Source organism: Nymphaea colorata, chromosome 3 (genome assembly GCF_008831285.2).
Source record: "Nymphaea colorata isolate Beijing-Zhang1983 chromosome 3, ASM883128v2, whole genome shotgun sequence".
In the NCBI taxonomy this organism is placed as follows: domain Eukaryota; kingdom Viridiplantae; phylum Streptophyta; class Magnoliopsida; order Nymphaeales; family Nymphaeaceae; genus Nymphaea; species Nymphaea colorata.
Window position 1 is genome coordinate 1,524,562 of NC_045140.1, and position 18,698 is coordinate 1,543,259.

General features: G+C 37.0%; 2 protein-coding genes across 5 annotated transcripts; both read right to left on the bottom strand.

Moving 5' to 3' along the window:
- Nucleotides 1-332: 332 nt before the first annotated feature.
- On the bottom strand, nt 333-10,018 carry LOC116249584 (uncharacterized). 2 transcript variants are annotated; one of them, XM_031622719.2, is made up of 6 exons: nt 9,503-10,018; nt 8,120-8,185; nt 7,590-7,746; nt 6,025-6,075; nt 2,468-2,560; nt 333-707 (listed from the first exon to the last, which is right to left on the bottom strand). In XM_031622719.2, exons 1-6 carry the CDS (start codon nt 9,655-9,657, stop codon nt 627-629), a joined length of 603 nt encoding a protein of 200 aa, XP_031478579.1. In that variant the 5' UTR covers nt 9,658-10,018; the 3' UTR covers nt 333-626. The 2 variants fall into 2 exon arrangements, with proteins under 2 accessions (XP_031478579.1, XP_031478580.1); XM_031622720.2 differs by lacking the exon at nt 8,120-8,185 and having other exon boundaries at nt 335-707; nt 9,503-10,003.
- A 2,942-nt stretch (nt 10,019-12,960) lies between these two features.
- On the bottom strand, nt 12,961-15,727 carry LOC116251077 (probable glycosyltransferase At5g03795). Of its 3 annotated transcripts, XM_050077019.1 has the most exons (5): nt 15,494-15,565; nt 15,190-15,423; nt 14,571-14,764; nt 14,073-14,421; nt 12,961-13,872 (listed from the first exon to the last, which is right to left on the bottom strand). In XM_050077019.1, exons 2-5 carry the CDS (start codon nt 15,301-15,303, stop codon nt 13,177-13,179), a joined length of 1,353 nt encoding a protein of 450 aa, XP_049932976.1. In that variant the 5' UTR covers nt 15,304-15,423; nt 15,494-15,565; the 3' UTR covers nt 12,961-13,176. The 3 variants fall into 3 exon arrangements, with proteins under 3 accessions (XP_049932976.1, XP_049932977.1, XP_031481007.1); XM_050077020.1 differs by lacking the exon at nt 15,190-15,423 and having other exon boundaries at nt 15,494-15,727; XM_031625147.2 differs by having other exon boundaries at nt 15,190-15,727.
- Nucleotides 15,728-18,698: the final 2,971 nt, after the last annotated feature.

Here is an 18,698-nt window from a genome sequence, read left to right on the forward strand (position 1 = left end):
GGGGTTTGTTTTGGTGGATGGAGCTCAAACTGCGCAAATGTGATACATTAGGTAAATGAAATTTTGAAACAGGGCCTATGAGATGAACACACATTAAGAACACTAACATTTGGAAATGATATGGTAACTAAAGGCATCAAAGTTTTAACTGATATACTTCGACTCCCTCTAATAAGACATATCAGAACAAACTTTCTCAGGTTTAATGCTAGTAGCAAGGGCTTCTTACATACTCTTGGAGCTATCAGCAGGTCATTTAGCAGCGAATTTTTAACCATAAATAAGAGTTGCAAAGCTAAAACCTCTAGATGTCCAGGCTGTTTACTGATACTGAGCACCAATTTCATGAATGTCCTAGTTTCACTAATCAATTAACCATGTACAATTTAGAAAGAATTACAGTTTCTGCATGCCAGTTTACATGCAATATCCTTGCTAATAAATGAACATATGTCCATGGGACAGGCCCTAACAAATATGAAGGACAATACTATGACAATGAATACAGTACACATTGAATTTACACAGTTGTTTAAAACCAAATTGCCATAAGAGATTCTCCTTGTGATCCCTTGCCACTGTGGTGGAAGAAATTGCTTAGTACAGCAGTTACCTCCTGAATATCATCATGCATTACTCATTGTTGCCTTGGATATGGCATATGACACAAAAGCTGTGAAAATTCCAAGCACAGCACCAGCAACAACCTGACATAGATAACGAGTTTGAAGCAAACTTGAACATCACACATAACCATGCAAAAAAATGCCTCTTCAATTTTCTGTTTATATCACAATTGTGTTTAGACATATTCTACTAAAATGCACGGGGCACTTTATTGCAGCTTGAAAATTAGTCTGCTTCACCAAAGTCATTAAGATGATTTGATGCTGCTAGATAAAGATATTGGACCCTCAAATGACTACATATTTTTGACCAAAGGAAAATATGCTGCATAATATGGAGTTTGTCTTGGTCTAGAAGGCGAAGCCTCCATGATTGGCTAGAACATGAAAACAACTTTCGGGTTGATAGCAGCACCAAGACAGTTCATTCCCATGCCATAGTTTCTCTTAAATGAAAATATGCAAATGTAAAACTAGAGAGCCAATAGTAATCAACCTGGAACTTCAGAAAGACAAAGAATTTATCTGTGTTTTTTGTTGGATGTCTATCAGGCGAAGTTGTTTCTCTTGAGAAAATCATGGGAAATCAAAATTTTTAAAGTATGTAAAAAAAAAAGGAAAAGTCATGGAATTAGAGTTTTATACTTTCTTAAAAACACATCTATAGAAATTTCAAAATATTCTGCAAAATTTTAAAATAAGCAAAGAATAGAAATATACACAATAATACTTTAACATAATCTTTTTTTCTGTTAAAGAAAAATAAAAAGGGCAGAAATATCACAATGCAATCTTGAGAAATATTTCCTCAGTGATATTTTAAAAGTACAATGAGATTTTTTCCTTTAAAAATGACTTATGTAATTTTTGCAATAAAAACTAATATTCTAATCTCCTACATATAATAGACAAACACAATGGGTAGGCTAGAGGCATAATCTAAGGGCTCCTTTGTATAATATTAATGTTTTTTTACTGCCAGGTGCAATTGGTTATGAGCTCATGAACAAATTAGAGAAGTACTTGAAGTTCACGTTCTATGGTCTTAGATACACGACAGCTGAAAGAATGTGATGCAAGTAGTCTTTGAAATGCCATGTCAAGACAAAGGTACTTGTTGATGAACTTGCAAGCATAGACAATTCAACCAAAATGATTAGACCGTGGTCAAAGGAGGTTCCAAGAATCATAAAAACAGGTTGGAACAATGAAAAACAAGTTTAATTTGCATAAAGAAAAGAAAAAAAAAAGAAAAAGAAAAGAACTAGAAGTCCATGAGAGAACTTATATGAACACCACCCTAATGGGGCATGGGCATAATATTTTGTCTACGAAATTCCATGGCCTGGCAAATGTGGCCGACAGCACAGAGTTCTAACTTCTAACTATCTGAACTACTAAGAGGTTAGAGCAAGTAATGGGGGGTCATTTGTTTGATTCCCAATCACAGTGAATGTAAAGGGTACATGAGCAGCCAGAAAGTAATTGATTAAAGGATTCTTCACTTTCGAGATTCAACAAATAGAAATGTCATATTTTTAAAACAGTATAGTTTGTAACCTAACCTTATTAAATGAACTGTAAGAGCCATCTATCTAAAATTCTAAATATCTTTCAGCTATCTGTGTATCAACAGATATTATCTTAATGCATAAACCAAAATATATGTATGCTACATTTTCATTGATCTAGACTATCAAGCATTACCTTGCGGATATAGACCAAACATGCTACCAAATAAATCTATGAACCATGTATAGTAAAATGCCTCCTGACCAAATAAATGCATTTGAGACAGAAAACAGGATAAGCATAGTCCAGACTAAGAGAATGAAAGGAACCTGCAGTGGAGTGTGACCAATAAGTTCACGAAGTGGTCTACTTTCAGACAAAGGATGTTCTTCTGGCAGTTCATAAACAATTTGATTTAGGACCTGCAAAGAAACCACTTGTTAAAATACTACAAAATTTTCCCCTGAACAATTTAATACAAGTGTTGCTACAGATATCAGCATGCATCTCATTGGACTTCCAAAAAAAAGAAAAAAAAAAAAAAACTCATTTCAGGCGATTCAGGTGCTTAACATTTTTCTGTCATTGAATTTCAAAGAGAAAGGTGTCCCTTCAAGAGTTCAAGCACATAAACAATGCCGGATGATGGTTCTTGATTGTGAAGCAAGATGCAGTAATGTAGCTTCCACTTAGAATATGGCTCTGAACCTTGCTTGGTTAGCTCCATCACCATTGATGGAGACACTCCATTCCCTAATTCACTATTGGCCAAGTCCACCAACAGCATTGACCAGAGGAGTTCCATGATTTTCCCTAGCACTGCATAAGTTGATCATCTACTTTGGTAACTTACTGAGTCAAATCCTAGATGAAATTCTTCATTAAGCCCTTGGTTTAGTGTGGATTTTGGGAATTACTACAGAATAATAATCATTAGAATATCATGATTTTCTAGGAAAGGAAAGTCTCCAACAGTTATTCAATGGTTCTGAGGTGCCATTGATCAAGTTCCTTCAGACATCTGTTGGAATGAAAGTAGACAGCCACATGAAATGGCAGGCCATCATCACGTTAACCTTGTGCCAAACGACGATTTTGTTTTACTGCTCAAATATTCTCTAAGCAATTGAAATTGAATAAATTGAATTTGCATCTAAAATCATCAAATTCACAGAAATGTCACATCAAGCAATTTGCACATATGAAATAACCAAAAAAAATTTAAAGAAAGAATTACAGTATTTAAATTCTGAATGTCAAAAAGCAAAAGTATGAGCTTATCACTCATTTCACAACATCGAACTTCACTAAAACTAACACCAAGTCAGGTGGTCCTTCATATGACACCATGCATACAGTGGCAGGTTTGTCTCTCCACTGATTATGTACAAACCAAAAAAAGAAGTGGTTACGTTCTTGTTTTACATTGACGTATACAACATCAGGACTTAATCAATATTCAATTTGATATGCACCTAGATGTGACAGATTATGAAGGAAAGCATGTAGTTGAGTGAATCCAACATAGTACTGAATGCAGGTGCAATATGAGGGCAGCCAACTGCCTCAAAGAGTCTGTGTAACATAGACAAACATTAATTTAATGGGTAGTAGGGCTTTGAATATCCCATGTCATAAGCCCAGCATTTTCTAGGAGCACATGATGGTGAAAAACATTGTCAGATAGGAGCGCCAAAACAGTTGCTGCAGCCGTGTCAATGCTGGTGCTGGTGCTTTTCCGACATAGCACATCCGGTGCGGTAAGTGTAACCGGCCCAAAAATGACAACTTTAAATGTGTTTGCCGAGCCAGTTGGGATCGTCAACTAATTACATGTTCTTTTGTCGTGTGTTGTTGAATGTTAAAGTATGTTATTTTTTGAATTGTGAAATATCACAAACTTTTCTAAGTATACACAAATATTCATATTACATGTTATTCAGTTCTAGATGAAAAAATCAAACATGAAGTCCCGACAGATGTACCTTCTTCGTCTATTTATAGAAAAAATACACTATGAAATTTATGACCTAACCCAGCCGAGTCGCCAAGTCAACTCTCTGACCCAGTGACCAGTTTTCAGCCGATTCGAGTCCGAGTCAAGGGTTTGCCAACTATGATTAGCCCTAATACAGAAAGTTTCATAATAACTTAAATGTAAGAATAGTTAAATAGGATTATTAAGCATTTAACTAACTATATAACATATTATAAATAAATAAATATATATATATATACTCACTGCAGCTGCAGCTTTTTTTGAAAATTGCTATACCCCACACCCGTATCTGTATCTGCACCAGCAGCTGTACCAACACCCACATCATTCATCCATGTGGCATTGGAAAAAGACACATGCCAAGTAGATAACTTATGTTTTTACTTTTTCAAATCAGGCAAATAAATTCCACTTGCACTAGAAAGAGTCATAGGAAAGAAGATCAAGCATAACTAAACAATGAAAGACTTCTTTCTGTTTTCTTTTTCTCCATATTTTAAGGGAAACTATTTACTGTCTCTCTGAAATATATTTTTAACTTATTCACCTAAACAAGTCTGGCCCCATCAACTTTCCTTAGCAACTAATGAACCCAGAGATTCTATTCTAGTAAATAGCTTCAGCTCCGGTCCTTTTATCTTCAAAATCACCCTCCTAGCTATAAACAACATTTAATCAAAAGCTACAAATGACCTCCTGCTTTAGACCATTAATCCAAAGGAGGAGAGGGGTGAAAACGGAGCATGGTGGATGGTCGAGGAAAAAGAAAACTGGAAGGTTGATTCCTTTCCATGTGGACATCAAATGCACAGAGGACAATGGTAGAATACCTATTTCTAGGCAAGGACAGTTGAAAGGCCATTATTCCACAGTGTTGCTCAGGAAAGGAGTGACCATGGAATCAAAGAGTTGATCACGACCTACCACATGGTTAAGAAGAAAAGAAAAAGCAAAAATGGTTACTTGACATGATAGCAGTTTTTGGCATTAAATCTTTTACAGCTTATACCGTTGCAGGCACATTTATCATCATTTAAATTTGAGTTTGAATGGACCCATGTAAGAAATCCCATTTTCTTAGCCTCTTACGCATACATTGCTCAGTCATGTATATGATCATTCAAAAGAGGAATCCATGTTAGCAATTCCATGTCCTCTAGATTTCCAAAAATATTGAAGGCTGATCCTATGACTAACATTATATTTGCCATTGAGCACAAACAGCTGCCCTGTTGGCACCAACAGGTTACTTGAAGACACTGATACCTCTGGCTAGAGGAGAAAAGGGAACCTTGACAAATATACTTAAGATCAGAATAAGAGCAAAATCAAATTTATGGATGAAGAAGCAAAATATGCTACACAGACTTTGAGAAAAGGATACAGGAGCAACAAAAAAGATTCTGAAGAAACCAGCCAAGGAAAAGGAGTTAGAAGGCTGTAATATAAAAAACACACACCAAAAATTAGAAAGTTCTTTCTGAGGAGTGAGGAAGAATAATGTTTCCAACATTCTTTTTCAGAGAGAAAACCATGCTCCACATGTCCATTTAATCATGTTCTCCAGGTACTATGTTTCTCCACATATAGAATTTAGGAAATTAAGAGCAATACCTGGAGTGTGTCTATCCATGGTTCTGTTGTTAATACATGGTTCTGAACAGGCAATATCTAGTTAAGTGTTTATGCATTTCAAACTGGTCATGCCATGCACTCCTAATGGGTGCAGCAAGTTACAGAAGGACTTCAGTTTTTGCCTTTTTGACAGAGTGCAATCATCTGTGTAACTTTAGCAGTAAATATAAAATAGACACAAGGAAAACACTAACATTTATCTCCATTCAGACATCATATTATAATGACTGAAAATAAAAGAACAAGAGATACCTCAGCCTGACGACCAGCATGCAGCCTAACACCAAATGCATCATGCATGACCTGTCAGCAAGTCAGCCATAAATCACTGAAAAATATGGGAAGGAAAAGCTAGTGTTTTACGTGGCATACCATATATTACAATGCATTACTAGTGTTTTATGTGGCATACCATATATTACAATGCATTACAATACATAAAGTAACTAAGAAGGAAAGCAATAAGATACAGTCCTCAAACTAGTTTCAGGGGCGTAACTATACCATATTTTGTGTAACTTTCGATACAACAGCCTTATGGTATGCTATGGTAGAATACAAGATGTAACTTGCGTTACTCCTTGAAAACATAAAGTGTAATTTTATTTTTTTCAGGCTCAGAGTTATATGAATTTCTTCAGGCTGAATATTAAGTTTGACATGAAAGCGTTCTTACATAAAGTGAAAAAAGGTAAAATTTAGGGCTGATTTCATGCGACAAAATTAAATATTTCACAGTTTTTCTTGCAAGATACTATGTCTACCCTTAAAAAATAAAAAATTTCAAATTCTGTGACCAATAAGTTGTTTAAAGTCTGCACGGAGTAAGTTATACATCATGAGAACTTATTTATTTTAATATCCATTTAAGTATTGAAGCAATTAAGCGCTGCGTTTTGAATGTTTCTAAGAACTCATGCATGTTATAGGCAACATATACTTGCTTTTTTCTTATGTCTATGCAATTCATATTTTTCCAAAGAAAGAAGTTTTTTCTATGTTTTCCTATTTTTTAAAACTTTTATGAATTTTTAATAATTGAATTAAATTTTTTTACCTCATGTTATGTATCTAACTTTGGACCCAGCTGATACCAGTTACATTACACAGTTTACGACATTGGAAAAGATGGAAAACTGCATCATGTTTAGTTGGAGAAGGAAAGAAAGAGCACAAAGACATCAAGTATTTATTCTTTTCATAATTAACTAAATACACAAGAATACAAGATGCCAACTCTCACTATTAAAGTCTCATGAAGAATGCAACATAACCATAAAAAAATAATCATAGAACGGTACTATACTTAAGTCTCATGAAAATGTAGATGCTATCTAAATTTTGCATGCCAGCATGTTTATGATCTGGTATTTTGATAATATATCCTTTTTAATACTTACATGACACTTTATTGTACTGCATAGGGATGATTCAGTCATTGTTCTTTTTCTTTTATCTTTTTACCATTTAGTACATAAAGAATATCAAAATTTTTCTCTCAGCAAGCCAGGTTAATAACTTATCATCAATGTCATGGGAGGCTTTATTGGTTAAGCTTTAATGGATAACATTGATTTATTACCCTAGTTCTTTATTCTCAACCAGGTTACAGACGACATCAAGATACTCATGTTTAAAAACTTTTGAACACGTTGTAATGTGCAAAGGAATCATCAACAGATGTCAATAAATCTAAATTTAGTGGATTACACGAATTTATGATGCACTATTATTCATTCTCACACTAAAGCTCTACTAAACAGTCAATAGTGTATTTTCTGCACAAGCAGCCAAATAAAGAGAACAAAGGCACATACGATGGATGCCATGACTGCTGCAACAGCAAATAATGACCCGCCAAATCCATCTTGAAGTCCAACAGAAACAGCAAGAGCAGTAACTGCAGCTGAATGTGCTGATGGCATGCCACCAGATGCAATAAGTTTCTTAGCATCAAAACGCCTTTCCCTGTACCTGCAGCTCTAAAATTAACTATCATTTGTCAGAAGCTTTACATCTTCTGTAAATGGAACACAGAGTACCACAGGACTATAAACATCCAACTCAAGCAAAGACTTATCCTCGACAACTTTTTACCCATTAAATGTTTTATAGGATATCATGCCTCATTCTTAGGGGTAGTTGAAAGTGAGCAATATTGCTACATTTCTGGTTAAGGAAGCATACAGAATTTAGAATTACAGGATGTTTCTGACTGTAAACTCACCCTCGATGACATTTTTCCCATTCAATCTGTCATAAGCAAATTACTATTGCCCAAATTATTTTATTTATTTGTTTATTTTTCCTTCTGCCTCATGCTTGCAAATGAAAAGTAACCATTCACCTGCACGAGTAGAAAAAGATCTCCGAGAAGAATTTCATAGCCCGAGAAAGAATGCCCCCTCGTGTCCTGAATTTAGAAGTGCAGAAAGGTTCAGAAAGGAGATGCAATATCCCTCTCAAACACATTGTCGAATCCCGCTTATTGGGACATGAAGATACTTATGACCATAATTTCAACATCTTATGATTTGTGATTTTACTTGCATTAGGACCATAGTTTTTGACATAGGATTGGTATGTCTCCCTATGGACCTTTTACTAGTTTTACACACACGCACATATATACAGAGGAGCTGAAATTCATTAAACAATTTTGAGCTCCGTCCAATCACAGACGCTCGAAGCATTGCATCCGGCAGCTTGCTGTGAGAGGCAGGAGGATTTCTCCATCTTAAATCCAGAGGAATATATAGATAGCCACAAAGATAGGCACGAAAAGGTAACAGAAAACATGGAAGTCCAATGTGTAGGACGGAATTTAGAATGATTTTTAAGATTGACAATCTTGGCTTTTTTAGCTTACAGAATCCAATCCAGACATAAGATTTTCACCTTTTTCTTATTCCCACTTTTTCCGGCCTACATCTATCGTTGCCGTGATAAACCGGCTCTAATTGGTAGCTGCATGACAGGGTCCTACGATCTCAGGATCTATCAACACTAACTTGCTGGCCTACCGAATAAGCATCTCAGACGCTAATGCAGTGCAATTTAATATAACAACGAAAGGAATGGTATTGCCATAAAAGCCATGCTTGGGAGACCAGTTAGGACAGAGATGGAAGTGGATCAGTCAACAAGAGTGCCTCTTGAATGTAGTTAAATGGTTCATCTCGAGTCCCATCACCATTCATATCTCCCAATCTATGCTACCAAAGAGCCAAGAAGATGAACATGCGCTAGAAAATAAACCAGGCTATGTGACGCTGACAATTGAAAGTCTGTTTTGGCTTGAGAAATTAAACTAAATATTCAGGATTCCAAAACTAGTTTGAAGCACTCCAGATGTGCATCATTATACCGACTCCTATAGATATACCATAAAGAAAGCCGTACACGGTTTAAGTTCAATCATCATTAAGGTTTAAGTTCAATCATCATTAAGCATGCCAATTATCATTAAGGCGTACAACAAAATAAATAAATACAACGTTGCTTTGACAACAACTTCATGTAGCAATATTAAGCATTCCCATGAATGTCCTGAATCCCGAAGATATACCAAACCGGCAAAGGCATTAACTGCCTTCTTACTTCCATGTTTTCATCTTTGTAGGGGTCCAAGTCCATATGGTAAAACAACAACTCACCAAGAAACTGATCTAGCGGAACACAAACATATGGTCATGCCCTTAAGATCCCCAACAAAGCTAGGAACGCGTACCAAGAATACAAGAACTTGATCGTCTGTGCAACAGCGAAAGCGACAAAAGCCGAGACGAGCGGCAAGTTGCCCAGCGGAGAATGCAAGCTCCTCGCTGGCGCTCTCACTGCGGACGAGGAAGACGAAAAACCGGATGACTGGAGAATGCTTTCCATGTTACCACGACCACTTCGTCTATCGACTGCCCAGAGACGCTCCTCTCCTGTACCAACCTCAATCTAACAACTCCCTGCCCCTCTTTCTTCCTTCTTCTCAATCTGAAGGTGTCGCAAAGAGGAGAAGAAAACAGCAATGTTCCACGGTCGATCGTCAGCCGGTTTGCTCTTCATTGGGCGGTCAAAAGCAGAGAAATAGAAATGAAGGGGAGGGAGGTGCCTTGTCTTGGGAAGCAACTAAACTACCAGTCTAGCGGTTTTTCTCTCTAGGAGATGAATATCCCTTGCTTTGTCCCGCAATAGCGGAGAATATGCCGCTACCACCTCCTGCATCCCTGTTCATTTTTTTATCAACTTCACTAATACGTGCCCCTGAAGAGTCGTCGCTGGAGTCCTACGATTTGACGACGCTTCCTTCCATGGTCAAGAACGGCTATGGACATATTCCTTTGGCATATTGTGTGACACTCCGGCACGTTTTTCTCTCTTCCCTTCCAAGTATTGGTTCATTTTCCCAAACAAGATAGCAATCATAAACTCGTCAAGTCAATAGAGATCGTATTTATAATTACATTTTTATTTTTAGTCTAATTTAATTAAATGTGAGGCCTAACCATGAAAATTTAGAAAGACAAACACAACCTAAAAAGAAAAAAAAAAGTTACTCCGTTGAAATTTGATCTGCCATTCAACTTGGTATTTTTACATTTCTCTCTTGCCACATGCTCACCTATAAAATTCAAGCCCTCAACAAAAATGAAAGAAAGAACAACTTTATAACCCACATCTTCCTCCTACAAGAGACACTCCCCCTTATATATCCGTCCAGATAGATCCATAGACAGCCTAACCAAATGAAAGAGACCAAGGTGCTATCTTGACATTCTGTTTTGTAAATTTTATGTTAACAAACATGCAGAATGAAAAATGAAAAGAACAGAAAATAACAGAACTTGTACACTCAGATTTACTTTCATGTCAATTGTGTTTGGATTTCTCTCCTTTAAGATCTACCTTTGATTGAGGTGGACATGTCATGTGGGCAGGTGCATGCTTTCTTAGTTTGGACTAAGATATATGGAACTGAGTTCAATGTAAGAGCTCAGTACAACCAAGAAGAAGGTTGAAGGATAGACGACATAAAGGAGCATGTGTAAAGAGTGTCCAAATACTACAAACAGATAAGCTGTGTCAGTTCAACTTTGGAGTTATCTTCTAATTTGGAGAGATTCGAATTGGGATCTGATCACTTTCTTAAAAAAAAATGGCAGACTGTAGCTATAACCTGGCTAATGTTAGACAATTCAAGTCTACTGCATCAAAAACCTTCTCTTCGACCAAGAACTTCAGCTTGTGCAAAGGTAACACCGACAGGAGCCGAGTCGCCTCTGCTTCCATTCACTTGCCTAGACCTAGTTACCAAATTTCTGGTTAAGAAAGGTCCAGCTAAGTCCCATGTGCTGGTTCTTGTAAGTCATGTGGAGTAAACTGGTTCACACTCAGGTCTCGACACAAGCAAACTGCAGCCTTCATGTTTTGCAAGCTCTTCTCCCCTTTTTGTTCATCATCATCATCTTTTAGCCTCCTCCGTAGGCTGAAATGAATGAATTGAAGCATCTACTAGACTGCAGGTTCCCTACCTTAGCGGCACATGTGTCTCTTCTTCCTTGGACATTCCAGCCATTAGCACCTTAAGGTTCCAACATCTCCTCCAGCGTATCAGCGAGAAGAAGATATAATCCTTTAATATAGAATTGTTCTTTAGAGGGTGTTTGGAAATTTGTCTCAAAGATTGAGACAGATTCATGAAATACTGTGTTCTAATGTTTCATGAACTAACCCAATCATTCGGACAGATTTATAGAACATTGTCATAGTGTTCTGTTTTTAGTTTTCAGGTGAGTAGGAGGAATACTTCATTCTTCTGCTGAAGTCCCCACATCACCTTCTATTGTCAACCTACTCATTTTAAGAGCGGCTCTATCTTGCTACTATAGTTCTTTTACTTTCTTTAGTTGGCACAACCCCTACGGTTCATTGACCACAAAATAAAACAATTTTCCTTTGCACACATTTGTCCACCCTATTTGTGTGTGTGTGTCTCTTTCTCTCTCTCTCTCTCTATATATATATATATATATATATATATCAACGAATGGAACTTTCTAATTAATCGAAATAGTTGACAACAGTTATTTGTATTGAAGCCAATTGAGATTGATGTTGGTTAAAAGCTCAACCACGTACTTGTTTTGAGGATTTATTTATTTTCTATTGCTTTTAGTTGCTTCATCACAAGTTGAACCATGGTTAGATCACTCATGTGTCTTGAACTAATACCACTCCCATTTTTTATCGTTGCTTCTTTTATTCATTTGTAAAGTTGACATGAATAAATTCAGGGGAACAATCTCTCAGCAGGTTGCGTTCCGGATCCATGCTGTTAATATGAATCTCATAATTTCTGTTTAGGTATTTGATAATTACGAATTAAAGATGTACATTTTTTTTATCTTTGTTATCACTATTTCAGCCACTGAAGCAGCTACTAGACCAACCATTTCTTCGATTTATATAAACATATGCTTCATCCGGTAAATGCCCAACTCATGTTAGGGACTTTTGTTACTAGGTCCCAGGGCAGTCACTTCACGGGCAGAAAAAAAAGAAGAAGAAAACTGAAAGAGAAAAAAGATTTTGAGAAAAAACTCCAAGCATGATAAACAATTGGCTACCATATTCAAGTGCACTCTTCTGAATTATAGGATCCAACATGGCTCACTAAGCTTATATACACAGGATCAAGTCCAATTAAGCTGTACTTAGTACGGTGAAAATACAGTAGAGTATATGCATGCCCTAGCTTGTTCGGTCCAAGATTAGGGATGTTGTGAATCAGATTCAGATATGATATCCGGCCGTATGAAAAAAATTAACATCTAATTAAGAAATCGGGTCATACTCGAATTTAAGAAATGACTTCTGATTATATTTATATTTGGATTCAGTTTTAAATAAGTGTCCAGTTGGATTTAAATCAAATTCGAATTTGGATTCGATTTTGAATAAATATCATCTATCCAGTGTCCATACATTTTGGAAGCCGGTCTCTAACATGTCATCATGAGGCAGGGGTTCGGATGTACATTTAGAAGTCAGTTTGGATTCAGATGTGAGACAGAAGTTGGATTCAAATCCAATTCATATCATAAATTTGAAAAATGGATTTACTTAATATGATATAAACTTTCTTTCATCGGTATTTGAGTATCAATCCGAAGATATGAACATCTGATAGCTTAATATAGTAAAGGGACACAACTGGATCTTTGAACATCCCTATCCAAGAGCTCCTCTGGTTTTTCTCTTCATCAGTAGAATGAAAAGAAAGTCCAAACAAAATCTCTTATCATTCAAAAGAAAGAAACATCCAATTTATTGGACGATAACTAAGCGACCCTAGTGATCGATCGAAGGTGTGATGTAAATGTCGACGATGATACTGAGGGCAAGACAAAACTATACACCTGAACCTGTGTCTTCCTTGTGCAAAGAAATGTGAGGGCGCTGGTTGAGTCTTCTTAGCCATATAGAGTGAACTACCATGTGGAAGACATCATATCTCCTAGGAGGTCGATTAATAACAAAATGTCTCTGCACTAACTTCACTCTCCTCTGCATGGTCAGGTACCTGTTATATGAGATGCCCATCAGAATCTTCTTCAAGTTTCCGATCTCTGAAACTGGTAACTTGACTGAGAATGAACTCCAATCGAGCACGTCGCTGAAGGGAAGCACGTAGTGCTTAGAGATGACCACGGGGACACACTCTGTGTAGATTGCTTCCACGATCCGTGGGCTCGCAACCTCATAACCAGATGGGCAGAGGCAGAACCTGCTTTTTCTCATAAGATCATAGTAAGAGAGGTTCTTGGGGAGGTACTCATAGACAAGGACCTCGGGGTCCTTGTCCTTCCAGTGTTCCAACAGGATCCGGCGGATGGAGCCATGCACACCTCCGGCAAAGAAAGCGAGAGTTGGCCGCTCGGATGGCGGCGGACCTCCAAGTGTTCCGGAGATTTCACCACTCTGGAGGTTGATCTCCGGCAATGTGGCATCTTTCGCCGGCTTGAATCCTTCCGAGGTGTTAGCATTGCATAGAACTCGAATTGAATTGTTGTACAGAAGAGGCGTTGCTTGTGACGTGAGGGGGCCCTGAGTTTAATTAACAACATTCTACGGAATTAACTTGAAACGCATCTCAGGATTAATAGTGTAACGAAAGTTGAAATTCAAATGCTTTCGTTAGTTCGACGACGATGAGAAACAGGGGACGTACAGGAAAAAACAAAAGAAATTTGCCATAGTGAAGCAAGGGAAGAGCAGAGAGTAGAATAGGGCTGTTTCTTCCTCACCCAGTCATGGCAAGAGAGCATGAAATGGTCTTTGCCCAGGTTTCTCTCCCAGTAACCATGTTTCCGGGAGATCACGTTGATATAATCAGCAACGACCAACTTCAACGAGCTGACATTATACGTCAATGGAACGTAAATGTGATGGACCATTTGATAGACGCTGAAGGGAAGAAAGAATGCATGAGCCTCTTCAGGATCGTTTGTTCTAAATGAATTTCCGTTGTCCATCCAATCGATGAACAGACCTTCTGAAGAATACATGCCCTTGCAGGGACCAATGTGTACTAATGACGGTTCACCTTCTTCGTAGACATAAATCTTGAATGTCTTCTCCATCTCAATGTAGCTTCTGCAAATAAGAAAAACAAACTTTATATTTATTTTGTGGAAAAGGATAACCTGATCAAAACAGTATACAGAGAAGATCTATATTGTACAAGGGACAAGTTTTGAGTATGCCGAACATTTGTAAGTTTCCTGGCAATCAGAAATACGTGCCTGTGAAATGCAAATGGGTTCCAATAGATTCTTCCTTTGGGAGTATAGTCTCCATCTCTAATGGATGTCTGGTTCCGATGGAGAGCCACCTCCCTAATGGCAGTTCTCGCCTTCGCTAATGCTGCCTCAAGTTTCTCCAAGTTGCTAGCTTTTCGTCTCTTCTTGGCGCTTTGCATACTAGCGGCCTCTGCAGCCTGAAATAAAACCCAAAGGAGAAGTGTACTGGTATGAATTTCTCACAAGAAAGCAGAAACCGAGCCTTCTCTTGATGCTGTATCAGTACAAATTCTTTAGAAGTATGCTCAACTATTTTGTTTAAACTTTAAACCACCATTCTTACTGCCAAATATTCAACATTCTCAGCCAGAACCAAGGTGAATGGGCAAGGTTTGAATGGATGCATGATAAGAAGAGGAGATATAAGATCTTAACAACAATAATATATGCATGATGCATGCAATCAATGTAAGCAACCGTCTTGATATATCAGCAACATAAATATTGCATGACAATGATTAGAAGTTAACAGTCACGAGTCATGACCATGAACTGAGAATAACATCAAGATACTTCATCAAAATCAGCATAAATTAAGGAAGGAGATTTAGGGTTGTCTCACCGTTTCTGAATTAGAAGTGATCACGTTGGTGAGAGGCTGGGGTGAAGAAGCCTTCATGGAAGAATGAAATAGATGGACCTCGGTTGTAGACTGATCATGATCTCTTCTACGCATACTCGAAGATGGAGGTGAGGAATATGAATGATAGGAAGAAGAAAAAGACGACGACGAAGCAGGCGGTGGTGGTGGTGGAGATTCAGATGAGAGTACTGAAGCTAACCGAGAATCGAAGGACTGAAGCATGGATACAACAGCAACTACAGTCAACAAAGGAACCAAAAATGCAAGAAAAGAGAAAGAGTACCAGAAGCCTGCCATCTCTCTCTCTTGATCCGTGTTCAGTTTTCCTCTTCTTGGTGTTCCTCTCGTTTTTCCCTTATGGATGTTCAAACAAGCATGGAAGGAAGGAGGGTAGCAGGAAAAATAATATGGCGGTATTGAATATTCACACTGACAAGGACCCGCCAAATTCAGAGTCCATGCGCAGTTGCAGAAACGTTTCAGACTTAAGGAGCAAAACAAGGAAAAACTACTACATCATGATGAATTTTTATTCATGATATCAAGAAGTGGGATTGATTGAAGAAATGGCGGCGTTGATATTGCGAAAACTAGTAAAGCTTTAATTTCTCTTCATTATTGCCTAATTAATTTCCTCTATATTAGGGAAAAAGCAGATGATCAGTGGGGCGGTAGGAAATCATGAGCAATTATGTTATCTGCCAAAGCAGCTCCTACGTAAAACAAATTGGGGAGGTGCTCGTCTTGTGTGCAAGTGGAAGTGTTCTTACGCAGTGCTGCAGATCTTTCTCTACAGTTTCTTGAGTTTGTGGCAGCCGCTCATTACAGAGTTTCTGTAATAAGTTCTCCGTGTACTACATAATACAAGTACCGAAAATATGCACAAATTTTGAACTTGTTTGCAACATTTCGATAAGTAGAAATTCGAAAATGCATGCCAACTTGGAAAAAAAGTCGATTTATTTCAAACATTGCATTTGAAACTTAAAAGTGAAATTGGCAGATCATATGATATCCTCCACCTGCAAAAAACAGTACTCATCTCTTGCAATCCCTTCAATCTGAAGGCTGGCCCTACACTTGCGGGAAAATGAATTGATGGAGTTAAAGGTGGATTGGCCAGTTTGGTGGGAAATTAGCTCTTTCACTTGCTTGAAAAGGAACGATACCTATGGTATTCATGCATGGCCGCGAAGAGGATGATACTCCTCATCGAAGCTTGACCAATGTATGAAGATGAAAGTGCGACTGTTGCTAGATATGTAACATCATGGTGTCAATGTAGTGATACTGATTGTATCAATATGGGATTGTGTAAACGCGTGGAAAGGAAGACCATGATGATACGATAGTATATCAACTTTCAAGCATGGTCTCTGTGCGTGTATATATAATGCAATAATTTTCACATCATACTTTTAGTTCGATTTTCTTGCTAAATATTATGGTTCAAATTGCATATGCGAGAAGTGAAACGATGACTTGTTCATTTGGCTTTCATTCTTACGTATTGAAATGCTGTGATTCAAAACTTGCTAAATAGGATACATGCATGGATCACATCTATTAAACTGTTTTGATCATTTAATTGGATGATTTTAAGGTTAGAAATATGGGACTTCAATAAAAACTTGGGTCTCTCTCTCTCTCTCTTTTTCCTAAAAATTGGGAATGATTTAACTCATTTCCTACATTCATCCCAAGTCAAGAAGAACACTTCAGGGCCAAAGCCAAAAACGCTATACTAGAATTGATGTTAGCAGTTCAGACAGATTTTTTTTTAAGTGATTCAATCACATCTTTTACTAAAGGCAAATTAAAAATGAAAATATAAAGCCTTAATTTGTGCCAGATTGGACCCATTTTGAGCGAACAATTACAATTTCTAACCCAGATAACTAATTTGCTTACTAGTTTATTCCTAACATTGTTCACATAAACCTAATTGCTCGCAAGTGACAACAAACACAGGAAAATAGAAACACACTTTACAAACATCATAAGAAAACTATGCCTCTGCGGTACCTTCTTCCACTGTGACTTTGAGTGTCAATGATCATCCGATTTTGCATTCTTGGCCACTTAATTCCCAAGTAAGATTGCTGGCAGCGTCTTCCTGGTCTGCTTAATTACAAACACTGTATACAAATCATGTACTCAATAAAAAATTTTGAGTGGCCTGAAGGGCACTCTGAGGCCATAAGAAACCACAGCCATGTTGCGAAGCTAATATATATTAATCGAAGCTGGTTATGTGCACACTCATGTGCGCAAAAAAATTGTGTACAAAGGTGTGCAATGACCAAAATACTCCCATTATTTGTTCTGTATAAACCTTTCAACAGTAATGTAGTAAGATTATTATTATTATTATTATTATTTTCTCATCTGAAAGTATAGATTCACGATCTTATGATTAGGATGTCAATGTATCAGATACAGTCCAATATAAAATTTGACTCTCCATCCAAGTAGCTGGATCTGGTAAAAAAGAAAAAAAAACATTCACATCCTCAGGATTTTCTCTTGCCAAATCTAACGGATTCCCATTTTTTATACGTAAATTCATCTCCGATCTGGATACAGAAAACTTTGGATATGGTTATCTATGATCAACTTTAAGTCCAAGCGATATCCGATTAGTCAGATATCCATAGTTGATTCAGGTCCAATTGTTGATGTCCTTACTTAATATTGCCCACGTTGAAGCTTATGTGGGTGCAGGGGTAGAGCTATAAATTTCTAGTTAAGGGGCACTAGTAATATATTTTAAATTTTTGAGGGACATCAACATGTAGATGTACAAAAGAAAAATTGTTCTGAGGTGTCAATATAAAGATAAGTATTTTTTATATCATTTGAAAATGTTGGAGTCTAGCAAATCTAAGGGAGTTAAAAGGGTTTTTTCACATGAATTGTTGAAGAAAGTTAATTACTCATCAAGTGCATGTTGAAAGCGAGGTCGCCAAAATTAATCCGAATAAGAACTAGTTATATTCAAATCAAATAAAAAAATTTAATTTGATCCAGTACACAGCCAATCTAGTGTAGACTTGTCACATATTTCATTGATTTTTATTAATTTTTCACTTTTAATTGTTTCTTAGTGTACTTATATTTGTTCAATTTAACTTAAATTTGATCTAAAAACATTTGATTCAATTAAAAAATGGTTTAATATTTGACCATGATTTGATCAATGAGTTGGACTGATCACCTATACCGTCTAGAACTTATTTTAACATCTTGAAAGCATGCCCATATATAGAGCCTGGTTGAACACATATTAGAAAAAAAATTGGTATATTGATTAGCTCCCATGTAACTCCATTTTAAGGTTGATGAATTATTGGTTATAATAATGCAAAAAAAAAAAAAAACCAAAACAAAAGGAAGGTAGCCCTTTCAGAATATGCATGACATAATGCCAAAGAACAAAGGCGGAACCAGAAGGTTAAGGGGCACTAGTTATAAAATTTTAAATTTTT